The sequence below is a fragment of the Hakea prostrata genome, chromosome 9, assembly GCF_041222555.1.
Source record: "Hakea prostrata isolate BN-2017 chromosome 9, UWA_Hpros_2, whole genome shotgun sequence".
NCBI lineage: Eukaryota > Viridiplantae > Streptophyta > Magnoliopsida > Proteales > Proteaceae > Hakea > Hakea prostrata.
In genome coordinates, this window is record NC_142608.1 from 5,552,117 (window position 1) to 5,578,649 (window position 26,533).

Consider the following 26,533-nt stretch of genomic DNA (forward strand, 5'->3'; position numbering starts at 1 on the left):
TTCCCAAGTTGATGAGAAGGCCAAGGTTGGATTCACAAAACAGGTTAAACTCATGGGTTTGCTAAAACCCTAATCTTGGCAAATTGGATCAAGTAGTTTGAATAGACAAAGTGGGTCCTCACCTGATCATGGTTTCTGATGATACCAGATCTGTTTGGGGCCCTCAGATGTCATACAGAAGCTTATTGTTCAAAACCATACCTTCTGGGTCTGCAGATTGGACAGAGCACATGATATTGCCAGCCCCAGAAAGGAAGGACAAATGCATGGGTTGATGTGATTGTCATTAGTGTAAATGATGAGATTATGGACGCATGAAAGAAGCACTGGAGCTTGAAATGAAGTCTTGTGTGGGAATGGAATGCCCCCGCTGTGGCATGTGTTATGCATGGTTGAGTATATCATACTATCATGCAATCTCAATGTCCCCTTAAGGCCCTGAAATGAATGATACCTCAAAAAGAATACCCTTTCGATCGCTATCACCATCACCGATAGGTATCAGTTACGAATTGATATCCGTTGATGTCAATACTGTTACAACCGATCTGATCCAGAAATCTATGACCATTTGGTGTAATGGTGTTCATCCCTGGCTCATGGGTCAGCAATGATGATGATCAATTTTGATTTTGGACATTCTGATCCATATGAGTTTTTGGGTTTTTGGGTATTGATGGCGAATTTGAAATGAGAAAGAGAAGGGCCATGATTAGGGGAAAAAGATGGTCCGCGTGAATCTCCTCTGAAGACAAGGACTAACAGGAAAGTTACGGAATGGACAAGCAAAGGCAATTGGGGAACATCTCTCCTTGCATTCTTTTTTTAGATTTAGAAGATGCTTAGCCAAGAAGGTACACATAAAACCCCCTAAATTTAGCAACTTAGAGGAGAACCACAGCTAAACTTTGCAGAGTTTCCGGTAAAGGAAGAAATGAATGGGCCACTCTGTTCCCAGTTTTGAGTCTAATCGTGCCTCATCTCATGAAATTCGCTTCCTTTTCGAATTTGGACCAGGTGGGTCTGCTCTTAATTAAATGGCCATGGCTGGAAAACACAGAAAGAGAGAGAGAGAGAGAGAGAGAGAGAGAGAGAGAGAGAGAAGCTTTTTTTCAGTACAGTCATAAACTAGTATTTGATCAACAACAAACGTGACAGTGAAGTTTTTTTTAGTAAAGTATATAGTTGATATGTATATGACAAACCACTCAATGAAAGCTTCAAAAAATAACTGGCAAGAAAAGCACTCAAACCCATTCCACTGGAATTCACTCGCACAAGACCATCAATCTGCAATCCATAATCTGTAATCAACAAGCTGCTATATAATCCTGTTTTATGTTGGATCAACTAAAGACTTAGCAAGTCGAAGTAATGTTATTCCAATTTGGCCAGTCAAGTCTAATTTCATCGTCTGTAACACCTGATGACTGCCCATTTGACATCTCACCACTATCGCTGTACAAATCAGGAACTCGCACTGTTGGCATAAAATCAAGAAAACTCAAGTCTTCCAGTGAATTCATCCCATCGTTTCCTTCTTTCTTTATCTGCAACGCTGGAAAGAATCAATGGCAACAACCCACATTTTGTCAGAAAAAACATTCATATACACAAACAGATGACCAATATGCTACTTTTTCACTTTGAAGATCTAATGATTGGCTTATTAAATTTCGGATTCAGAGCCTTCAAAAGCTTGTTTCCCCATTCAGGATTTTTATCGAACGGTAACGGAAACACTAATGAAGCAGAGCTGGTTTAAAGAAGAAATAAAGAAAGAGCATTAAAATTTTACAAAAGTTTAGAGGGTTGGTCATACTGAGATTTTTCTAAAGCTAATTAAAGCCCTTTAGACAAACAAATCCAGTATTTATGAGGAAGCCGAAAAACTGAAGCAGGCGAAAGCAGCAGGGAAAAGTAATTGACAATGAAGTTTGAACAGTTAACAGAACAAAATTGGCAATGTGGGAAGCAGCAACAGATAAGTGAAGTGAACTATACAAACGTAATTAATTCTTGGCATTTAAGAAGAAAGAATCCCAATTAAAGTTTTTGGTCTGGCTGAGAAGTTTAAGAGCATTGCATTACAGCGTGAAAACCGAAACTGGGTTCGACCAAAAAATTATACATATACATACAGAAACGGGAAAGAAGAAAAGATTAAAAGGAGGAAAAACGAAAGGGTAAGAAGAGAGCTCACCAGGGGAGGAATGGACAGAGCTGGAATCATCCCATTGACTAGCAGAGGCTAATGGAGGGGTTGTATTGTTGTCGAAAATTGACCCAGAAGGAGGGGCCTTGCTGACACTGACCAATCCATCTAATTCACATTTCTCTTCTAACAATGCATCTCTCCTTGAATCCTCGGTTTCGACTATAGCTTGAGATTCCTGAAACAGAGCATCCAATAATCCACTACTACTGCCCCGCCCCAGCGGCGAGATCATCTTAAAATCATTGATGGAACCCAAGGCAGCAGCTTCATCTGCTGGTTGGGATAGTTGTTGGTCTGAAGGGAGCTCTAATTTCGTGGAGAAAGGAGAACTACTGTCGGAATCAAATGGGGTGGTTCCCAGAATGGGTGGTGGTGGATTGAAGTCGAAATTGCTGGAACTAAGTTGAAAAGATGACGCTGTCAGCAATTGGGAATTAAGACCCTGACTGTACAGAGGCGGTGGTTGATTCTGCTGTTGAGGAGGGTTTGCAGAGAAAGGTAGAGAGAATCCTATACAATTGTTGTCCCGAAACCTCTTGTATCTGTGAAATGGAGGTGGGAGATAGGGTGCAGGGTGGTGGCCTAAGAGAGGACCCGTCACAGGAAAATTTACAGGATCGAGCAGGGGCAGAGGAGAACCGAAATTGGGCTTGCAGGTTTGCTGCTGCTGCTGCTGCTGCTGCGATGAAGGATGTTGAGCAGATGCTTGAGGAGGCGCAGATTGAAAAGAACGAGGCTGGTTGATCTGGTTAAAGTGATATACAGCTGCTTGCTTCTGTATATCTTGTGGGTACAGAGGTAACCCTGCGCGTTGCCGTCGCTTGACTCTGGTGTTCCAATAATTCTTGATCTCGTTATCTGTCCTTCCAGGCAACTGGTACAGAACACAATAAATCAAAACCCAATTCAGATTGAGATACAAGAAGGGGAAGAGCAACAAGAATTTAAAGAAAAGAGGAGAGTAGAGGAGAGGAGATAAAACCTGAGCGGCCATTCTAGCCCATTTGTTGCCAAGCTTGCTGTGAAGCTCGAGAATGAGTCTTTCCTCTTCGGGAGAAAAGGAACCCTTCTTGAGATTTGGCCTGAGATGATTAGCCCAACGGAGACGGCAGCTCTTACCACAGCGAGAGAGGCCGGAATTCTTCTGCACAGCATTCCAGTTGCCTTCTCCATGTTTCTTCACATAATCCATGAGAATCCCATCTTCTGCTGCCGTCCAAGGTCCTTTCTTCAGTGACCCAGCAGAGGACCCACCGTTGCTTCCTCCTCCTCCACCTCCGCCGCCATTACCAGCACCAACGGACCCATCGTTGTTGTTGCTGGTGGCTGGAGAATTGCTGTTAGGAATCATCCGTCGTTGTCTATAAGGACCTTCTTGCCTCTCTTAAACCAACCAACCAACCAAACAATCGAGTTTTCTTTTTCTAAATTGTCGCTTCCCTTTGTTTTATCTATCTATTTACCTATCTATCAATCTAGTCTACTTGCAACCTTTCATCAATTTGGGCTTCTTTTTTTCTTTTTTGTTTTTCAGAAATCTCACAATTCTGCAATTTTTTGGGATTTTAGGGAGATCTCTCCTCTCTCTTTTTTCAAGGAGAAAACATGAAGAGAGAGAGAGGTGATGAAACTGTTTTTGTGATACAAAATACAATGAGGGTGTTTCCTTCTTAAATCACAAATGATTGTAGAAGAAATTTTGCAAAGAGGAATAAGAAAAAACTGAGAATTGAAGCTGAAGAATCAATAATCTCAGGATTCACAAAAAGCCAATAAAATGAAACGAGACACAGAGACAGAGAGAGAGAGAGAGAGAGAGAGAGAGAGAGAGAGAGAGAGAGAAAGAAAGGAAAGAAGAAAGAGAGTGTTGGGATTGAAGCTGTGAGAGTTGAAGGGAGAAGGGGGGGGACCAGCATACCCTTTTGGGAATGTTAGGGTGTGTGTGTGTGAATGATTTGGGTTAAAGCTTAAGCTGCTTGAGGGAGCTGTGAAGGACAGGAATGGAGGGGACCCAAAGAGAGAGAGAGAGAGAGAGAAAAAAGAAGAGAGCTTCTTGGGCACTGGTTTTCTAATGGTCAACAATTTTGAGGAGGGAGCTTCCATTTCGCTCCGACTCCGAATTATATTGCGATATACCCTACAGAGTCAACCCTTTCTACGCGTTTTTTCCCTCAACCCTTGATTTTTTCCATTTTTTTCTCTTATATTTCTCCTTTTTCTTTCTTTTTTTCTCTTCTATTTTTTTGGACTTGTACAGCTCCAATATCACCTAATGAAGATGAAATTTACATGTTTTCGATGGTGTTAATGGGTTGGACGACCCTAGTTGTGTTTCCACGTGTTTTTCTCCGGCTGAATGGATTAGTTTTATACCCAAAATTATATACATTATATTATTTTTTTTTTCAATTTTAATTGGATTAAATCGGTTTTAATGCATGTACAAAGTTGAAACAAATCCGAGCCGTGGATTTCCCTTGGTAGGGTCGTATGTGTATGTTCAAAGTTTCAATTTGATTCAGATTTGGTTTCCAAGGATATACATTCGCACTAGGAACAATAAAAAGTGAAAACATGCTATTTTATTTAAGGTTTAAAGTATCGGTATCGAGTATTGTATCGGTCAAGTGATTTTAAGAGACATATCGTCTTGTATCAAGTATTATATCGCTCTGACTAATGTATTTTAGTGTAATTCAATGGAGAGACGTATCGTATCGGCTAGTATCATAAGGTATCGTGGGATACTTTAAACCTTGCTTCTATTGCTTTATCAATTTTATTGGGTTTTTTCATTCTACTCAATTTTGATTTTGTTCTATCTCGTAGATCTTAGGGTTTAAATTCTACACAACCAAATCAAATTCGACTCTTTCACCCTTTGTTTGATTGGTTCGATCAATTTGTTTTGTTATGTCAATTTTGTATTGAAATTAATTAGAGAATAGATTAGTCCTTGAGGTACCTTTCTGTCCTCATTAAAGGAAAAGAATCTCCCTTAGAACTTCATATGATAGAACACTATTTTTCCACCAAAATATATATACTATATATCAAAAGCATTATTTCCTCATCTTCCTTTAAGGTATGCACTCATTTTCTAGACTTAACATGTCTCAGTAATGTTTCAGAGACAATGAACCTCACTTTCTCTCTGAATTACTAGCTTTCCAAGATAGAGAATGAGCAGCAAACAGTTTCGCTAGATTGTCCATTACAATGCAACTGAATAACTTGTTTCATTAACTTGTTTCGCAATGACTTCCTCTAACTTTGGGAGAATCCGGGTTTATAGAGAGCTGAAGCAGTCAAGTTTCTATGAATTGAAAAAACAAAAAATCACCCAATGATAGTAGTTTTCATTCATTTCCTTTGGTTGAAATCTCCTTGTTCTAACTCAAATGTGCTTAACAATGATGATCATTCCTACATTTAGAATTGAGAAATGAAATTGGGGATTAATACATATCATATTTAAGACCAAATTAGGATTTGTGACCCTTCATTATCCAAAATTAGTAAAACTATGTAGTTTTTTTCTTTCTTTTTCTAGTATAACTATTATTAGATAGTTATACTTTTAAATTTTAGGATAAATCGAAGGAAGAGCTAAATATCCATGAACAAAGATAAGAGATTCCTTTTTTGGATAAATAGATAAGAAAAAGCTTTAAAATAAGACATTACAAATGTCTAATAACCTGAGTCTTGTAAATAATTTTTTCATAAAAAAATTACTTCAAACTTATGAATACAAAAATTCCACCAACATCTTTCATGGCTAGCTATCTTTGGCAACGTGAGAAGCTGAAATGATTATGGTATCTTTTACACACTAAAAAAAACATTATGACAACATTTAAATCATATGTGGGTTTATCACTAGTTCAATTATTTTCTCTTTTTTTTTTATTATTTGACATTTGTGGGGAAGTTGATCATTTTTAACCATATTTTTTCAAATATAGCAAATAAATAGTGATGGAACATTTTTCTCTTAGCAATCATCATAAGGTATGGTAACACCCTCATTCTTTAATCTTGATCTTTTCATGAGTGGCCTCTATGCTCTTTTATATTATACTCTTATGAAATTTGCTTTGAGAACTCTTTACAAGTAAAAATTAGAGATACAAACCCATTTCACACTCAAAAAGACATCGATTTGAACATATGAACAATAACAACTATTGAATTTGATGAATCCTTCATATGATTCAATTTGAAGTTCATCAATTTAATTCCCTGATGACATCACTATTGAATCACGAAGGCTAATCTATTCCTAAAATGGTTATTTAATCTTCATTCGTAGGTGCAATTCTATATTGTATATATATATCACCTAATAATATATATACAATCCCATGTGTGAATGGATACAATATTCATAAGAAATAAGTAAAAGGAGAGAGGTTCCCATCATGCCTTACCAGTTTTGGTAGAAACTCCCATGCCATACTAATTGTGGCACAAAAAATAGTATAATCCACATGAACCCAGATGGTTACAGAGGCACAAAACAGTGAAAGGAATTAATCTGTGCACCTAAGAATGTAAGAGAATGATTTTTGTGCCAAAACCAGATCCGAAGCCTAATTTAATTCCTGAACTTCAAGTATAGAGAAACAGCACATATAAGGTTAGATCATGTGACTGCATAAATTCCAGATTAGGAAGTGATTCCATTACTGAGAATCAATATAACTTCCAAAACTAAATGGGTGGCCATGGCAGTAGCCAGAGAAGATTAAATGCTGAGATTCTCCAACTTTGTCTGGTTGGTTGAATTAAATAATCATCGTGTAGGAATCTGAGTTCTGAATGTGGGGTTAGATCAAGTTTTCTATACAGGAAGAATTAGATTATTTAAAAGAAACCTGGGACCTGCGCTGTTAATGATGAGGAAACATTATTTTCTTTTTCCAAAATGTCAACTACTACTCTCTGTACCCAAGAGGGAAACAGGGACTATATGCAGTATTTTTTATTGACCCAAAAGTGACTATTTAGAACAAATAGTTTCTATATTCCCTATATAATAATACAAAAGAAACATTCTTGAAGTTAGAGCCAATGATAGTACACTGCCCTGACCCTACTGGTTTGCTCTGCTTTGGGAGGGGAGAGAGGGGGGAGAGAGAGAGAAAGATTTTAATTGATTTTCAGAAAATAAATGTTAATTAATGTATGAACTATGAAGATCAATTAAGCATGTTGTGGTCCTACAAAAAGAAAAAGGTTAAAAAAAAAAAATGAGAGAAACTTGTGCTTGTGAACATTCTTCCTGACCTCCCAGCCCCACAGTGAAGTTGGGGCATATGTACATCATGTATCAGATATTCTGAATGACTGAATAGTACAGAGTTGCAGGGCAAACGCAGATGCATAACTGAGCAAGATGAAGGTAAAAAGAAGAACATACCCACCACGCCGAGTCTGGCCAACCACCACCACCACCCACCCCCAATGATCTCTCTACTCTACTTGGCTTTTCTGGTGGACCTTGATTTCTTCATCTTCTTAGACATGTCATCCGCAGTTTTCCATGTATAATCGCTTGGAATAGCAAATGGGTCCAACTGTTGAGCCCCCAAACAATTCCTCTGCTTGCTTGCTGAGCCAGGCTGAGCAGCATTACTGTTACGCCCTAGCCATGAATAAGAAGAAGAAGAAGCAGTAGCAGTAGCAGAAGCAGAAGAGGGTACTACTATAGCGTCCTTCCCCAACCCACTGCCCAGGGCTCGACGCCGGCGTGAAAAACTCCTCCGCCGGTTGCAACTCCACGAACTTGGTAAACGTTATCACCACCCTCACCGTCGGCACCACCGGTATCGCCACCTGCAATATTCAATTATTTCACATTAAAAGCTGATAAAGAACTATAAGATCCGAATCCGGACCCATATCCGTATCCGTATCTGGAAAAAGATGTTTGGACTGATTTGCCCCCCTTAATAAAGGTTAATTCTGACGATGTTCCATGCAGAGCATCGAGGGAAGATAAAGAAAGGGGCAAAAGAGAAAATAGAGTAGGGCCCACGTTGTTGTACTGCTCTTTTTCCTGTCCTATGGAAATAAATAAAGTAAATGTAAGTGTTTTCTTTCTCTTTACCTTGACAGGAAACGTTCCAGGCGGGAATTTGGTCGTTAACAGTTCTCTTAAGCGTCTAACGGCTTTAACCTTGTGAGCGAGAATATCAAGTAACGGCAGAATCTCCTCCGTCTTTAATGGGAACTTTTCCGTTAACCAAACAGATGGTCTAAGACTCTTGATGTACTCTTTCTCTTTATTCGGCGGCGGAGGCATCACCGTTGGAATTCTCCGGCGGTCGGAGATATCGACGCTCTTCCTGCTCAAAGAAACCCATTCTCTTTCTTCTCTAACAAAACTACTATGGCGTCGACGATCTGGTGGCGGTGGCGGTGCAAAACTAATAAAACTAGGGTTTTCTGCAACTAAGAAACCATCCTCTTCGTCTTCTTCGAGTTCCAGTGGCAAAACCTGCTCTCCACCTAATCCATCACCGGCTCCGTCTCCGACGACTTTCCTCGTTCGGAAACTGAAAACGACGTTGTGCATTTCGTAGACCTTCGCTTTCCATTCTCCCACACTCTCTGTCCTCTCTTGCTTCCTCCAGTTGGTTCTCCCTACCAGTTCGGCTTTGGTGACATCGACGCCAGGTCTGTAAACGCTGGTCTGGGAGCAAAACCCTGCTATGTCTGATTCTGACATGGGAACACTCACATTGTCGAAGGCATCGAAGATCTTGCGGTTGTCGTGGTTGAGAACCAACAAGGAGCCAGTAGGTAGGCCACGTTCAGAATCGCCGTCTCCAAGAAAAAGGAAGCTCTGATTGGCGCGTTGGATCTTGAGACCATCGAAACCGGCGAGGGAAGTATCGGCGCGGAGGTTGGCATCGCGTTTCCAGATCCTGTAACTGTCGGAAGGAGCAATCTTGCCGACGAAGGGAACGATGGAGCTTTCGAAGTGGAAGGAGATCTCCATGTAGAAATCTCGCATACGGCGGAGAACGGCGATAAGACGAGGGAGACGGCGGCGCCACTTGGACCAGGCAGAGCGATGGTGGTGGCGGAGGAGAATGAGTGCGATGTCGGACGAGCGACGGCATAGAGCCTCCTGCAAGGAATTCCAGCCGGCGGCGTTCTGGAGGGAGACATCAGCACCAGCAGCAGCTAGCGAACGGGCGGAGAAGAGGTCGTTCAATTTGACAGCAAGATGGAGAGGGGTCTCTCTCTGAGGAACATCGCGGCGGTCGATCAAAGAGGAGATTTGATCAGCGATACGCTCTTGGGCGAGGGAATCAGATTCGGTGAGGATCTGAGAAGGGTCGGGTAGCGTAGGAAGAGAAGTAAGGAGACGAGAGAGAGTGGTGTGGTCTCCAAGTGCTATAGCAAGATGAACTGGGCTGTGCTTGTAATCTTCGAAACGAATGGCTGTCGTCGCCATTGAACAAGTGGAAGAAACTGAGAATTTCTGGATTAGGGTAGGGGTTTCAGTTCTTGTCTTCTACACTAGATTGATCTCCAGGGAAAGAACAACAACAACACCACCATAGACGAGAGTTACAAGCACGAAAACGCAGGCATTGCTGAAAAAAAACTCTTCTCCCCACTGGAGCTCTTTATTATCAACTGCAAAATTTTAGCGTTAGCGGTTACCAAACACCAATTAAAGAGTCCCAGTTCCAGTGAGGCATTTATATAAGTGGTGTATCGTATCTTATCGTATCGTATCGGCCGCTCCTGAGTCAGAAGATTGGTCAAAAGGTGAAAAGAGGTTTTGAAGAGCAGTGAGATCTGTGCGAACACGATACGATACGATTGTGTTTGACACCCGATACCATGATTTAAATCAATGGCAGGTGAGAAGGCATGGATAAAGAGACAAAGAGAGGAGACAAGTCATTGATGGTTTTAAAAAGTGGAAATTGAGGGAAGGGAAGGTTACTTGGGGAGAAGTTGCTTACTTGGGATCGGTCATCGGGTCATGAATGGGATTCATAAATCTCTTTTTTGACCATTTTGTCCTTTCATCACCAAAAAGTGCCAAAAGATAAGTAGAAGGTACCTTCTACTGCATTTGAATCTTCAATTCAATTTCTACTTTCTAGGGTTTTGCGACCAATTCTCTCCCCCTGATTGGAAAGAGATCCCAAACCCTGATTCTCTGGATTTTAATTCCTTTTTACCCCAACATTTAAAACTTTATTGTGCTTACATTTCTCTCTTTTTTTCTTTTCCCAATTGTAACAAATATGAGACAGATGAGACCTTAGGGTTTCAATTATACACAACCGATTTGGATTTGAATTGCTGGTTATCTTATCCTCTACATAACACCGATATGTTGAAGAGAGGAGGAACTAGCCTTACCCAGTTCAATAAGAGTATAAGATATTGTTGAACAAAAATTATTTCTTCATCATGGGTTAAGAAATTAATGTTCACATGACTATGTACCCAGTTGGGCAATAAATCAATCCTGGTGTAGTTAGGCCCAACGCCATATTTAATTTCTGTCCTTCATACATGATGCACGTATCAGGAGACTACCACTCAAGGGTTGCAGCTTTGCACCCATTGTTAGAACAACATTGAAGGGCAACACTTGGTGCCAAAATCTTTTGCACAGGTAGAATCCAAGCGGGAAATTTTCCTACATAATCTTAGCTCAGTAGTTCTGTTATGATACGTTGTTTGAGAATACTCTATGTTAAATTTTCAGACCCTATTCAGCTATTTGGTAATGTTCTCATCTAACCAATTCAATTTTCAGATGAAGAAATCCTTCCTCACCCTGGATGTGCTATTACTATTGGGAGTTCGGAGTCATCATTGTTACTGTTCAGAGAGTGAGAAAAGAAGAAGCATTACAGTTTTTTTTTTATTGTTCTTGACATACACCTTCGTTATTTCACGATATTACTAGGTGTCTTAAATATTCCCTTCAGTTGTTGATCGATCAATATCTGATTATCCCTAGGTCTTTGCTGATGATCCAAGACAAACAAAAGCTGAGTAGTGGAAAAGGTCAGCACCACTGACCTCACAAATGGACGGTGCATCAGGCGCTCAGCCAGTTGCATCACTGCGTCATGCAATCGTGCTCTCCAGAAATACACTTGCCAATGACACAGACATCACAGGTAGAACAGATTAGTTAACTTCTGCTCAGATTTCTTGATAATTTGGCGTTAAGCTCCCAAGTGAACCTCAATTGTATTTCCACATACCAAAGTAAGAAAAATAGCATCTCAATGAAACCCAGCGTTCATTTTTTCCCCTTTTCTCCCACTTCAGTGTAGTACATCAAATGCTTATTGGGGCCATTTAGGTGTAGGCTAAGTTGAACCATTAGCAACACACTACTGGAACTACCTGAAATTTCACAACTCATCCTAGTGGAATGCATACACCTACCAGAGGTAAGCCACATCCATGGCAACCGATGTACAGCTTCACAGTACCAGCTACAGAGTTGGGACAATTCCAACCCATAAATGCGGCTCATCTACATCTCCGATTCGAAGGCTGCAGCTGCCAAATTCAGGATTTCATCAGTTGTTGCATGCACCAGACTCCATAACAAAACAATGCAACACTGGTGCAACTCTTCGGTTCAAAAAAAATTTCCGTCCGCGCAATTTACATGATATGTACGCTATGAATCATCAGCAGAACAGGGACATCCAGGACAATTAAAAATCTGAAACAAGTGATACTCATCTTTTGACAATGTACAAAACATAATCCACTGGCTTTCCTGAGGATACCACCTACTTTTGTACGTGCTCCAGAATATGAATGTTCATGCATCTGCAAATAATATACTGTTCCCACTGCATCTAAATATCCTCGGCCCAATGTGGAAGACATGAAAGCCATAGTTCACCGGCAATAAGCAATGCCCTTCACAAAATAATCAAGATACGCCATCGAAGAATGTTGTAGCCTCATAATTCATCACGGTATTCCAATTCTTCCAATAGTAAACCATTGAATAAGATTTAATGGCTTATGGTCTTGAATCCAACACTAGAAATGAAAATCTGCTCCCATCCTCAGCATCAGCCCAAAAAGGTGGATTCACAATAAAGAAGTTAATAATCATGTCATTAGATCTAAAGCCAGAGGTGTTCGAGGAAACTGCTTCCTGATGTAATGGAAATTTGCCTCTAAAAACAATAAAACTGCTCCTCATATCATAAGCCAGCAACTCTTCAACTCAGTTTTCCTTCCATTTTATCCTATAAACACAGCCAAACTCAGAGCTGCAAAGCCAGGTCTGGCTGTTGGGAGTCTACCAGAATGCCAGACGATTGCCGCACTGGAGACCCTGATGACTGGAATCCAATGTTCAAATCGGGAGGCAGCATATCCTGTTTTTGTTTTGGCTGAGTGTGTGGCGTAAGACCACGCCATGCTGAGTGTACCTGAAACCTCGACAAGTCTGCGGCTGCAAGTTGAGGGAAAACAACTGGTCTGTTTTGAGTTTGTGTTTCATCGCCAGAACGAACAGGATGTGGAAGGAAAGCCTGAGGAGGGAACATATTTTTTTCTTGCTGCAATGGCATCCCTCTGGAACGAGGTGATCCCTCACTAAATCGTGAAAAATGCGGGTGTTCTCGAGCTGGATTGTATAGAGAAGCTGCAGCAATCTGCATTTTGGAAGGATCCATATTGTCTGTAGATTTAAAATCAGCAGTCCCAATGGACATCCAAGCGCGAGCAGCAGAGACTGCAGCAGTATTTGATTCATCTCTTCTCAAGGATGGGATAGATGGCAAAATGTGTTGAGGACCAACTGAAGTAGGATTTGAAGATTTCTGCTGGTTTTGTGACTTCTCAGCCAACATTCTCATCAACAATGCTGGGTCGCTATAATTCTTCTGATTTCCATGAGGTAAGTACATTACTGCTCTACTGTGAGGGCTAGAAACAGAGTCAGAGAAAGAATCATTCACTGTATTGCCATCCAAACAGCCACTGGCAGTTTTATTGGCAGTCAAACCTCCACCAGCAACTCCATTGGAGTCTTTCTGCTTGAAGGGCACAGACTGCACAAGATGTCTATTCCCAGAAACCACATCCATCGGCCTTGAAGTAGTCATTTCTGAACTGTAATCAAATTGCTTCCGTGGAGCAACTTCACGGGGTTTCCCGTTAACGGAAGACCAATTTGATTCAGCTTTCTTAAACACATTATTATCAGACATTGCTGTATTTACTGGTTTCTGCTGATCACATGTAGCACCAATGAATGATCTGCTCCCAGAAACACTGAACAATTTTCCATCTGAAGTAGGCCTACTAACAGAACTCACCTTTGCAGATTCAGTGGTTTTACTAGAACTTGTGATCTCTGATGACTTAGGAGTTTGGAAACCCAAGTTAGCATTGTCTTGCGCAGCTCTAAAACCTTCTGCCTTCTCCTTCCTTGAATCAGCAGTAAATTTTAAATTTGCAGCACAATCCGGTTCTTTCCGCAAATTGCTGTCAAGCATCAATACTGGGGTTGGAAGTGGTTCATATTCTCCAACCCAGCCACGGCCAAATTTCATCCCAGCAGGCAGCGACTTTTCAATTTTTCTGGAGGCAACTTTCCAAGCAACAGGTCCAAGAGCTGCAGCAAAACGAGACAGGCTCCTTCCATAGGAATGATCTGCATGAAGCCCAACCTGATTCAGAAAGCGAAAACAGATGAGTAAGCCACCAAGGGTACAAAAGCAAAAATCTTTTTTTTTTTTTATGACATACTGCAATCAGCTGCTTGCTTTCGCCTTCAAAGGTCATTAAGGTTGAATCCATTCCGACCACAGGTTGACTGGATAAATTATAAGTTGCACGACGATTTTCATCAACCACAAACGGCTTCCTTCCAAATTTAGATGGCAGCCCCTTCCCCACTGCAGGAGAACAACCACAACAATTACAATCAACATGTCAAATAATGACGAAGATAATAGTGCTCACTACAAGCCTCATTTTCTACTGGTAGGACAAGAAGTGAACAATGATGAAGTAAGACAGCTCTACATGCCCTATCTTAAATTATCTTAGATTGGTCACAGGGACAAAATTGATAATGCATGCCATGTTGCAGGATTCCCTCCAAAATCAATCCATACCAAAAACAAATTAGGAATACATTTATATTGGCTAAATCAGTCAGCAATTATGTGGGTTCACTGTTGTAACAACCTTTCAAGAATGGATCAATACTCCAGAAAGCTTCTGGATCATACTCCAGAAAGCTTCTTGGTCTTGATACCTTTTTTTTTTAACCCCTTAAAAAGATGGCCAATATTAACATTACAGGAGACAATTAGTTTACAGTAAAGTTCATTTAAAACCTAATGTAGGTTAACTACCTTGTTAATCCAAATAATTGGCATCCTGATTCTACAATCTCCTTCAAACTTTCTTATTGCCCAACTCACAAAATTTTAGGGTTTACGTTTTTTCATGTCACCCACCCCCCCCCCCCCAGCCCCAAAAGAAATAATAATAAAAAAACAATAATGAAGATTGCTGGAGTTTTACCTGAAAGTTGCTCCTCTATCTTTTCTGGCTTATTATCGATAAGAGACGGATTTCCATCTACAGGTCCATCAGTATTGTTGGACCTCTCACAACCACCAGCTTGTACCACATTTGACCAGGTAGTGGTATCTCCTGCTGTAGCAAGAGTGGCACCTGAAGAGAAATCAGAGCCAACAGGCTCCTGTACACTCCTACAAGAGGGCTTCTTCATTGGCTTCTTCAAGGCAGAGTTGGATTTGTTTTTCTGCTCGGATTTGAGCTCTTTCTCCATTCGCTCAATCTCAATCCTCAATCTATGGAATTTCTTTTTTGCTAGCTCTTGTATGGAACGTGCCTTTTCATGACAGTTAAGTGAAAGATATTAAACAATTTGTATGAGCTAAATAAAAAGAAGAAAACAGAAACCAATCAAAAAGTCTTACCTGTTTGAAGTAAATGGTTTCTGGAGCATTATATTGCATTGCATTTGAGCAAATTAGAAAAATATCACTCTGCATTCAAAACAGAAAACTTTAGGAGCCAGTTTTGAAAACATCAAGAGAACAAGGGCATTGCCCCCAACAACCCCCCCCCCAAAAAAAAAAAAAAGGGGGAAAAATACAAATATGAAAATTCTCTGAAGGAAGCATTTGAAATTTTATGCCATCTTATCTAGCAGAATAACAAAGTGTCGTTAGGCCATTGTAGTATGGTATGGATCAAACAGAAGACACACTGTGATTAGGCCATCATAGTATAGATCAACCAGAATACACAGACAAATAAAGCAACCAAAAGTACACTTCCAGGTGTATTTTGTCAACTTTTGGGAGTAACGTATCTAGGAACCCCTGCTGATGATTCTTTATCTTTATTAACAACATTTTGGGCACAGGTGGGACTGTCCACAAGAAATATGCCTCTAACATCGTTACCCTTACCCATTAATCTCTTTCCATTGTATGTTATCCAAATTGAAGAACAAAGGAGCTAAAATGAAAATAAACGAAAAAATTTGCAATAATTAATAACTTATGAACCCTTTTTTGGTTTTTCACTTTCTTCTTTTTTTTTTTTTTTTTTTTGGGGGGGGGGGGGGGAAGGGGTGCGAAGGTCATATATATGAATTAATGAAAAGGAAAAAGAAAAAAGACATACAAATGCTGTTACTGCTACACAGGGCATTGTCTTCACGTTAAGGATCTGAATGCTTAATTAAGACCATTTATCACATTATACAAAATTATCAACCTATGATTTCCATTCATTGCCATTCAAGTAATTTCCCTTAGTCTCTTCAATGACTTGCAGTTTGTCAGGACTTACATGTGCTCCTGGAATGTCCATTCATGTTCATAATTTATTTCTTTACCTACAAGTTCTTGAAGACTTTCTCATCAATAATGTAACCATGCAAGAGGCACAAACACAGGTCACAAACACAGGTCACACATACAAGTGTCTACGGTCCGGCTATTTCCATTCTAGAAATCCAGCATGCAAAAAGATAAAGATTCACAAAATAATTTAAAATACATGAATATTGAAGGAGAACATGTCCACTTTACAGCCCAGTAAAGGGAAGATTTTTGAAAGACCTTATTCACCAAATCATGGTTATTCGGAAATCAGATTTTGTAGACCTTATCCACCACATCACAGTTCCTGTCACCTCTATTAATCTCTAGGCTATAAAACAAAGCCCATTCTTCCATAGGAAGACAAATTTTGGATAATAGTTGAAACCCTAGCTCTGCGAAGAGGGTTCCAATTGCTGAGATATAAGTTTCAAATCTAAAAATGGAAACAATACTGTTGACTTGGGGCACCAAATTTGACACACGACTAATCAATGAAGTGTACCACTGAAAACAATTGATTGGCTTACAAAGCCTGCCCTCCACATGCTCAAAGAGCTTGGGCTGCCTAGACCAGCTTATATTCATACCTGTCAATTAAATAATAGCTCATATAGTAAATGTGGTAAGACAAATGAAGTCACCCCCACCCCTCCCCCCCTCCCCCGGCCGCCGCCCAAAAAAAAAACCCCAAAGAAACATGACAAAAGATTGCAAAGGTATCAATAGAGGAAAGAATTATTTCCCCAAAATACAAATTGAAAAACATGAAAGTAGGTAGTTATAGAAAGGAAACTGAGTATAAGTAAATACCAGAATAATAGGACAATGAGTGGGACTCATAAGAAACAATACTTCTATTTGTTTTGGGGAAAAAACAGGTTTAAGGGACCTGATTCCTCGAGTTCAGAGCACATGCTCACTGAAAACACTGAACCAATTTCCACCAAATCCATCTCATGGTTCAACCTGACCTTCTGCATATCTAGTGATATTTGATGATGGCTAGCAGATGCATTCGGAAGTAGACATTTTATGTTTTCTATGGGGATTTTACAATGGCCAAACTGTTCATTTAAGGGACACATCATCCATTTGAAGCATTGCCAGGTTTGTCATCCAATTCCAAACTCAACTAGGGAAACATCATCCACCAAACAGTTAAATATCAGTTCAACGTACTTTGTGAAAGACAAAGAGAGCAATGCAACAGATTAATGCATGAGAAGTATCATGCCATGCCATAGTTACAGAACGACTAAGGAATTGAATTAGAAGTCATCAAAGTACACTTTCAATAATTTTAAGGAACTTCAATCGCTAAAAGAAAACTGCTGCTAATGACAGAGATGAGGATCAAAGATTACATTTTAGGGCTGGAAAGCTTACTTGGAAATAAACGATTTTGGGTGATTTTGCTGACTGCAATACCCAGGACGGTCAAGGCCTCAAACCCGGTAGGACCGCTAGTGATCAGACCACAGGCAACCAACCTAGTCTAAACAGATGCCTAGTCAAGAAGTGCATATCTAAGGGCTGAGGCAGCCCCACAGAAGCCTCCTTTTTGGATGGCTCAGATAAAAACCCTAACCGTGTAGGGGAAGGAAGCAACTGCACAGATTTCGCACCAGACCAACATAACCAAGCGGGAATGCAGTTCTGAAGCCAATCGACATAACCAAGTCGAAGTATAACTCTGAAAGGTAACACAATAAATGCCCGTAACCTCTGCAAGCGAAAGGTAATAAGTTTTCCCATAAGATTTCCTCTGCTTCAGAAGATTCTGTTACCAGGGTCTTCTACTTGTTGTGTGAAGGACTGACTTGATCGTGAGAAACAGCCCCCAACCTACCCAAGGTCAGCCCATTTTGTTTGCAGGTAACTCAGCTGTCTCATCAGAATCGGACGCAACACTAACCCTCTTACATGTATTAGCCTCAGCTTGCTTTCTAATGATCGGATTTGCAAGAGAAAGTTAGCATTGCATAATGCCTCTAAATCGTCTAAGGAGCCGGTGCAGACTGCTAAATGGATCAAAATACTTGAAGGCCATTCTCAACCAGCCCAATCTTGATCGGGAGATCCTAAACATTGGACCCATCCATAGAACAAAATTCCATCGAAACTTGCGAAATTTTCACCGAAATTTCCCATTTTGGAAAACGCAAAACGAAACTCTTGAGGCCCCAGTCCAGTTTCAAACGAAACTGTTGAAATTTCGTCGAAACTAGTCGAAACCTCGAAACCTGTCAAAACTTGGTTCAACCCAGTTGGACCAGCTGGTTCATGAGGGAAAAAATTCCCAAATTTCGTTGGAAACTTGGAAAATTTCGTGGAAAACTTGGGAAATTTCGTGGGAAACTTGGGAAATTTCATGGGAAACTTGGGAAATTTCGTGGGAAACTTGGGAAATTTCGTAAGAAACTTGGGAAATTTCGCGGAAACTTGGGAAATTTATTTCGTGGAAACTTGGGAAATTTCGTGGAAACCTAGGAAATTTTGTGGAAACTTGGGACTTTTTCCTGTAAATTTTGTAGCTTTCCCAAATTTTCAATTTTTTTGTTTATTTCATATTTCCCCAAATACCCTCGACAAATACTCCCTCCATCAGGACTTCCCTATCCAAAGTGCGTATTCCCTCAGGTTGGTTATCTTAAGTATATTGATGACCAGACTCATAAAGTTACAGTTGTCGATTAACTTAGCAACCATAGGCATAAAATGTCATGGGATGTCTATGTTCGTTGGTTGGAGGAGAGGATGTTACAGGCATGATACTACTCAGCTCACAGGATGAATCCACTCTTGGCACTCCTCTTAACACTAAGTTGTATTTTCCTTTTATTGTCAACTATTTTGAAGTTAGAAATTATATATTGAATGTTATGTGCTTAAGTAGTTAAGTTTATAATGTACTTTTTAGACAACTCTACATTGATGTTATGTACATTGAATGACATATCTACATTGATTTTTTTAGCAAAATACAACAAATGTATTCTTTATACTCTAATTAGCTTAAACACAGGATCCCACCCCAAAATACTCTCTAAAACTTGTTGAAACTTGATGTCGAAACTTGTACGAAAAAGTCCTCGGTTTCCTCGAAATTTCCCAAGTTTCCCATTTTCACCCGGTCGAAACTTGAGTTTTCCTCGAATTTTTTACCATGGACCCATCTATATTAGCTAAATTCTAGAAGAAATAACCTTGAGCGACTCTGATCAGGACAAGGTGCTCAGGAGACTCTGCTGATTCTTAAATCCTTGATGATACCTGCCCTCATGCCCTTGGCTTCTTAATGATTCTCAACAATTCAAATCATTCTTAGTCGTCCTACTGAGAAGCACCAGGCGTTAAACCAAGCCAAGTCAGAAAAAGATATGGAACATCAGTTACCTAATTATCTAGGCATAGGCATCAGTGGGTCGGCCATCAATGTGAAAGAGAATCTAGTAGGTTCACATAACGAACAACATCAAACAGTCATGAAGTGTGCCTACATAAAAACATAAGTTGAGATGGTTCCCAACGTGCTATATCCAATACCATTTCCTCAATAGGATGGCAGGAGGAACCAGTTATATATATTTTTTTTTGTCTTCCTTCAATATGCCCTGGAGGAAAGAAAAAAAGATATGATTGCTATATTATATTGGGAGGTGCTTTGAAACATATTAGAGCCTATGAGAAGTCGCATAGAGTGACATGAGACAACCATTTATGGTAGGTAAAAGGGAGCTATTTCTGAGTCAGAAATGTGTAAACACGGAGGACGTAATTGTTACTCCACTAAAAGTTTTGAAAAAATAGAATATAATAAGTAAGGTTCTTTTATGCCAAAGAGGAAAAAAATTGGGTACAACTAGGATTGGAAAAGGTCGAAGAAGTCAAGAATTGGTTAGATGTTTTATCCTATTTTTATTTTTAGTAATGAATAATAGCCAGACAGCTATCTCCAAATCAGAACCATATACCCATGAAGGACACAATTATTACTTAACAAAACACATTTCTTTAAAAAAAAAAGGTAAAAAATAATCTTAGTCTACTTAGTCTAGCAGATTGAAAGAAAGCTTTTAATGCACAAACTGGAATGTAAGTGTTAAAAAAACCGGAATTGGTATTTTTAATGTCACAATTATTAATGAATAGCCATCCAGCTATCCAAATAGATTCCCAACTAACCAAATAAATCACCCATCTTAACAGTAATCAGATAGATTCTGCAACTTTGCGTGGAAAGACAATTCCTTCTGATCATAGGAATTTAAGCATAAAAAAGAGAGGCTATAATAACATTATTTATGAAGATTTCTGATTGTTCGGACTTTCATAATCAAAAGTTATACTTGAAGAGGAAAAAACCAAAACACAAGCACAGAAGTGGACGTGGAAGTAAGTAAATATGGAAACTAATGCCATCATCTGACATGAAAACGCTCATCATCCAATCGGCAGGTGTGTGAGGTTGTTCGCATGACTGGTAAAAAAAAACCATTTGTATGTGACTGAGGGAAAGAATCCAGCCATATCAGGGGTATAGAGCCTTCATGTGTGCCAACAGTGTCAGTCATCAATATTCCATCACATTTGCACTTCATTCCAGAAAAACATATTCCTAACCTTTTTTTAAGCCCTTGTGTAAATTTCCATCCGTTTTTCAGCAAAACAATTGCAGTAAATGATTACCAGATTTGAGCTAAATGGAAAGTGTTTTAACCTGGAAGCTTAACTGATACTGTTCCAAGGAGAGAATCCTCAAAACAATTCATGCCACAGTAAAGGATGAACACACACACACACACACACCAGTCCCCAGTAGCCAGACATCTTACCACACCCCCCACCCTTTTTTACTTTTCCTTTCTTACTAGCGGAGTCAATAACTAAAAATTAAACTAGAGAAGGAAGAGAAATTCACAGCCATTCAAAACCCAGACTAAGAAACTAACCTCCAATTGTTCCAAGGTTGAGTATTCCCCATCAGCAAGCTTTTTCCTTACAGTGCTAAAGTCCATTGGATGGTCAATCACTTCGTGATAATCAGGAAGCTGCAAGAACAAACACAATCACAGACCCCAACAACGTCGATCATAAAGACTACACATCTAGATTAGATTCTTAACTGGACAAAAGAGGAAGGTAAGAGACGGCTAAAGAGATTCACCTCTTCGGGATCAACAGGTTCCGCATATACACCATAAGTATCTTTCCTGCCACATTCAACAAGAAGAAGCCTCTTAGAAACGTGGTGGAAGAACCAAATCGCACACATTAGCACCCCCATGAACACGCATAGAGAGGGGAAGAAAAAAGAGAATGAGAGAGTGTATCGCATACTTCTGAAGCTTATCTATAATCAACTCCAGAGATTTCTTATCGGGTAACGGGAGGCTCGCTGAAGAACCAGATGGCGTGCCTGATCAAATTAAAGGATCAGAAGGGGGGGAATAAATAAGACCCTCCAATAATACCAAATGGCATTAAGAAACGAAGCAGCAAATAAATCCCAGTAATCAAAAAACTAACCCGGAGCAGAATCCATGCCTTTGGTGTCTGAAGTGCGGCTTCGTTCCTGGAGAAGAAAACCCAAAAAGAGAATTGCTAATGAATAATAATGGGGAAATCGGAATCTCGAACATTATATAAGCAAAAACTAGCTACTCGGAATCTCGGACATAATATAAACATAATTAGATATCATACGTATTATAATGGAGACAGTGGTCACTTATTATGGATATGAGAGAAGATGGAAGTGGAGTGAAGAAGACAGGAGACAAGAAAGGAAAGTAGAGAGCGATCAGATTCTGTGGGAGTTAGTTGGCCGTTGACCCCTAAACGACCCCGTTAAAATCAAGGACAAATCCGACAGGGTGAGTGAGTGAGTGAGACCAGAGTAAAATACAAGATGTCCAATTAGGAAAATCAGAAAAAATCGAAATGATGTAGAAATCAAGCTGAGCTGGACTACTGCGAAAGAGAGGAAAAAGCTCACACTGCTCAAAGCCTCAAACCTAAAACCCTTCTCTCTCTCTCTCTACCTTGTCTACTATCGATACCATCAATACTGCTGCTTAATGTCACTTCTGCAACTAGTTAATTGCAGCAGTTAAGCGAATTGATGATGATTGTACAGTATTATACCTTCTTCCTATGATCAGATCCAATGGAACGCGCATCATCTTCTTCATTAAAGTCGGCATCATCACATTCACCATCACCGTAAACACCATCGTTACCATCGATCTTCCGTTTTTTCAAGGGTTTATTACCGTCTCCGCAATCCGAGGAAGAACCAGACACGGCAGGCTTAGATGCGTGGGCCACGTTGCCCTCTGCCCGAGTTTGGCTCGGTGAAGAGTCAACTCCAGCAACACCACCGCCACCGCCGCCTCCAAAATCCGCTTTGTGTGGCAGCTTCAGCACTAACTTCAACTTCTTCTCTCTCCTCTCATCCTCATCGTCTTCTTCTTCTTCGTCTTCATAGAAGTCGTCATGGTAGGTGGGATTCCGGCGACGGAGACTACGGCGAAGCTCAGTTTCTGCAGTTTTCTCCGGCAACCGCTGCTGGCCGTTGTTGGAAGTGGAAGGGCGGCCGAGATCGGACTTCGACGGCCGTCCTTTCTTCTTCCTGGTGATCTTACCCTTACCCATCTCTTCCCCTCTCTCTCCTTCTCTGGTATGTCTCATCTCCACGCCAATATTTTTTTTTTCTCGCGTTTGCTCGCTCGGGCTTTTCGACTCTACTACTTTTAGAACCGAGCCTAACTCCGAACCTAAGGCTTGGATAACGAGGCTTTAGGTTAAGACGTTTCGGGAATAGGGGATGATTGTCGCTCCGTGAGTTTCGGCGACGGCGTTTGATAGGATTGTTGCCCGCTGATAGCTGCCCGCTACCCTATTACCCGGTTGCTTACGTGTCGTGTTGGGAGCTCGTTTTGTGTTGAGTTACCATTTGGAAATGCTTTGCTCTTTGCGGACAAGTTCAAACAACAAATGAGCGAAGTGAGGTAGAGTGGAGTGAAGTGAAGGTTGCGCACTTGTAGTGTTGTTTGGGATGTTCGCGAAACGATTAGACCAGTGAATGGTTCAGATTGTTCTAAACCGGTTTACGGTTCAGTTTTAGTTAGGACTTAGGGTCGGACTGTAATTGGACCGATCAAATTAATTCCCAAGAACTGTGCCTGGAACCGAACCGAAGCGATTAGAGAAATATTGTATGAGTTGTGATTGATGGATGGATAGGGTTATTTTATTAGGCATTGATTGAGAGATTGGAATCTGAGAGTTGAAAATTGAGACGAAAACTCATTTCTTTGGATGTTGGACTTTGGAGTTTAATGGGGAAGTCGGTACGATGAAGTCAAGAAGGGTGGCTGGGGATGAGTTGTTGTGCTGGTACGTGGTTACCTTACTTACCTTTCGCGTTCAGGGAGTGGGGCCCAGGTAACTTACGACTTACGGCTGCGGCCATTCCTTGCCGTTGGATCTCGTTGTATTTTGTTGATTGATGTGAGATTTGGTGGGTCAATTAGCTGTCCTTTCCGGTCATTGTGAAAACTTGTACACTGGTAGACAAAAAAACATGTGAAATGGTGTAACCTGTAAGGCAAATGGGTGGGAAAAAAATATATATATATGGGCCGTATTACCGTATATGTAAGTAAGGTGAAAGAAAATAAAAAATAAAATAAAATAAAGAATTTTGTAGAAAAATATTAAATGTGATTTTTATTTTTTTTTTACAAAATCTAACGTATTTTGTGAGAGTTTGTCTGCTAGATTTTTTATTTCATCAACTAAACAAGTCACATTTTGAAATTTCATGTAAAAGTTTACTTTTTCAAAAAATTTCTCCACCTTACCTTTATTCACATATGAGGTCACAGATCAAATCTCTTTAAGTCTCGTTTTTATATTGATTATATAAAACTCCCTTGAGGATTTAATCTGAGATGCATATAAATTGAAACTGACCCTAGTGAACCTCAGATCCCTCCCCCCTCTTTAAAAAAAAAATACTAATAAGATTCGAATGGGGCTTTTATCTAGTTTCAACCAAGGGCTTAATTTTATAAATTTGAAATGAATATAAAATATAAAAAAAAAAAAAACACTTATAATTACAACTGTAGTTGTTCCTTTAAAAATGACATCTCCATGCTCTTTCGTTGGATTATCACAATGTCCTTTGAAGACTCACCACTTCTCTTTTTTGCTTTTAATTTCAATCTTTTTATGCACACTTGGCTTAGATTTCCCATTCATTTGTAAGTTTTATGTGTTTGTAGGGAGAAAGAGTAGGGTTGCAATAGAGTCGGGTTGAGCCAAACTTTGCAATCCCAAGCCCAACCGTATATATTATAATTTAAGTTTATTCTCACCCTGACCCTAATGCAAAGCCAATGATTATTGTCCCTGATATTAAGCCCTACAAGGCCAAGCCAAACCCATTCCCACCTAGATTGTCCCTAACTAGGCAGGATCGGAACGGATTGGCCCTAGACTTGGCCCTGTCCCTAACCCAAGCCCTAATTGGTCACATATTTGGCTCTTGCCCTGATTGGTCATATCATTGACAAAGTATATTTTCATTCACAATTGTTCAATAAATTAATATCTCTATTAAAAAAAAAATCCCTATTCAACAAGTAAATCAACGGTAATTTATTTAGTCTTCTGTAGTTTTTTTTTAAATAAAAAATGATATTTTAATTACAAACATAACCATCTATCATTGATAGTTTTTGAGATACCACATTGGAGGCAACTAAAATATGTCAATATTTTTGGGAATTAAAAATGACTTTGGTCAAACTTAAAGGGGTCCAAATAAAAATTATCCTAAAAAATAATATAAAAGTGTTCTCATGGTTTAATATGATCAAAATGACTCAATGTCGAAATCAAGGCTTATATTAAAGTTAATATGAAGATCAGGGTAAAAATCAAGGACAATATCATGATCAAGATTAAGGACAAAATTAGGGTCAGAATTAGGGCCAAAATCAGGGTCAGGGTCAAGACAAAAAATCAGGGATAGGTCGGGATGGGCGCAACAGGCCAAAGTGTAATCACATGCCCGATCTTGGCCCTAGTTAGAACTATAATATTTTGGCGCTGACCTGCTCTTAGGGGCAAAATCTTTAACCTAAGCCCTATTCAGGCTCAAGGCTAGTCAAGGTTACTAGGGCCAAACTTGCACCCCTAAGAGATGGGAATATAATGTGGGGAAGACAATGAAAGGAGGACATGAGTTGTTGGGGTTACTAATGGAGGTTATTTAAGGGTCGGGCCAAGTTATGGGCGTCCATAGTTGGGTGGATTGGTGAGTGGTTTCCACAGTTTTGGCGTGTTTTTTTCTATTTGGGAGTTTGTGATGGAAAATGCATTTTTCACATCTTTTGAGCTTATTAGTAGTTGTTGTATTTACAATTTTATTTAGAGCAAATTGCACTAGCACCCCAAAATGGAGGCTTTAAAGCACTGACACCCCATTTTATGTTTAAAAAACACCAACACCCCATTCGTTAAACACACTAGCCCATTATGTTAGTAAAACTATTAACCCACAATTTATTTTTTTAATTCAAAAAATGCCTTTACCAACACATAAAACCCTAAATCCCAATTTGTTCTCTCTCCTCTGCTTCACCGTCTCCACCTTCATCCGGCAACGTCATTTTGATGCATCCACAACACCACAATATTGACCCAAGAAACAAGCTCGAATTTTGATTTCAGAGTTGATCTTCCAAATCCAACAACCCTTCCAAATCCAACAACCCTTTAATCGTGGTTGGGTTGATTTGATCCTTCAGATACAACAATGGGGATGATGAAGTACAACGCTTCTCCAAGCCATCCAATTTGTTCAAGCAGTGATCGACCACCAAATAAAAAGGTAATCATCCCCTGCTGCTGTTAAAGTTTAAACAAAACCCTTTGTTCTTTCCTTTCTGATTCATTCCTTTGTTTTTTTTTTTCTGATCAAACCTTATAATTTGAATGGTTTTGTTGATTTTGAATGGTTGTAAGGGAACCCTTGTTCACCTCTAATCCGTTACGTTGTAGACGTGCAATTATAAAACCTGGAACATCAATTATTCAAACCTTCTGTTAAAGAAGGTGATATCCTTTCTGGTAATTGTTATAATTTGAAGTGGAGACGGTGAAGCAGAGGAGAGCCGAGTGAGGAGAGAGAACAAATTGGGGTTTAGGGTTTAAGTGTTGGCAAGGGCATTTTTGGAATTAAAAAAAAACTGTGGGTTAATGGTTTTACTAACAGAATGGACTAGTGTGTTTAATAAATGGGGTGTTTGTATTTTTTTAAACATAAAATGGGGTGCCAGTGCTTTAAAGCCTCCATTTTGGGGTGCCAGTGCAATTTGCTCTTTTATTTATA

The 26,533-nt window shown here is 39.8% G+C and overlaps 3 protein-coding genes across 5 annotated transcripts; all 3 read right to left on the reverse strand.

Moving 5' to 3' along the window:
- Nucleotides 1-1,078: 1,078 nt before the first annotated feature.
- LOC149004250 (uncharacterized) lies at nucleotides 1,079-3,999 on the reverse strand. The gene is made up of 3 exons (XM_089168992.1): nucleotides 3,201-3,999; nucleotides 2,204-3,092; nucleotides 1,079-1,558 (listed from the first exon to the last, which is right to left on the reverse strand). The coding sequence occupies exons 1-3, from the start codon at nucleotides 3,567-3,569 to the stop codon at nucleotides 1,359-1,361; spliced, it is 1,458 nt and encodes a 485-aa protein (XP_089025118.1). The 5' UTR covers nucleotides 3,570-3,999; the 3' UTR covers nucleotides 1,079-1,358.
- A 3,307-nt stretch (nucleotides 4,000-7,306) lies between these two features.
- LOC149004251 (uncharacterized) lies at nucleotides 7,307-9,917 on the reverse strand. Its single transcript, XM_089135546.1, is given in 3 exon segments — nucleotides 7,307-7,927; nucleotides 7,929-8,059; nucleotides 8,334-9,917. Coding segments are annotated over 3 exon segments (1,713 nt in total). The 5' UTR covers nucleotides 9,690-9,917; the 3' UTR covers nucleotides 7,307-7,701.
- Nucleotides 9,918-11,418: 1,501 nt separating this feature from the next.
- LOC149004252 (DNA-binding bromodomain-containing protein) lies at nucleotides 11,419-23,120 on the reverse strand. Of its 3 annotated transcripts, XM_089168265.1 has the most exons (10): nucleotides 22,273-23,120; nucleotides 21,655-21,700; nucleotides 21,466-21,544; nucleotides 21,293-21,338; nucleotides 21,078-21,176; nucleotides 15,208-15,276; nucleotides 14,786-15,119; nucleotides 14,000-14,148; nucleotides 13,567-13,920; nucleotides 11,419-13,476 (listed from the first exon to the last, which is right to left on the reverse strand). In XM_089168265.1, exons 1-10 carry the CDS (start codon nucleotides 22,816-22,818, stop codon nucleotides 12,508-12,510), a joined length of 2,691 nt encoding a protein of 896 aa, XP_089024391.1. In that variant the 5' UTR covers nucleotides 22,819-23,120; the 3' UTR covers nucleotides 11,419-12,507. The 3 variants fall into 3 exon arrangements, with proteins under 3 accessions (XP_089024391.1, XP_089024390.1, XP_089024392.1); XM_089168264.1 differs by having other exon boundaries at nucleotides 11,419-13,920; XM_089168266.1 differs by lacking the exon at nucleotides 22,273-23,120 and adding an exon at nucleotides 21,832-22,263 and having other exon boundaries at nucleotides 11,419-13,920.
- Between the last annotated feature and the right edge of the window lie 3,413 nt (nucleotides 23,121-26,533).

Coding starts and splice junctions, on each gene's coding strand:
- LOC149004250 (XM_089168992.1), bottom strand. CDS start 3,569: ATGATTCCTAACAGCAATTCTCCAGCCACCAGCAACAACAACGATGGG. Junction 3,093..3,200: donor GGGCTAGAATGGCCGCTCAG/GTTTTATCTCCT, acceptor GTTCTGTACCAG/TTGCCTGGAAGGACAGATAA. Junction 1,559..2,203: donor CTCTGTCCATTCCTCCCCTG/GTGAGCTCTCTT, acceptor GATTCTTTCCAG/CGTTGCAGATAAAGAAAGAA.
- LOC149004252 (XM_089168264.1), bottom strand. CDS start 22,818: ATGAGACATACCAGAGAAGGAGAGAGAGGGGAAGAGATGGGTAAGGGT. Junction 15,277..21,077: donor CAACCTTGGAACAATTGGAG/GTTAGTTTCTTA, acceptor TTTTGAATGCAG/AGTGATATTTTTCTAATTTG. Junction 14,149..14,785: donor GATAGAGGAGCAACTTTCAG/GTAAAACTCCAG, acceptor GTTCTCCTGCAG/TGGGGAAGGGGCTGCCATCT.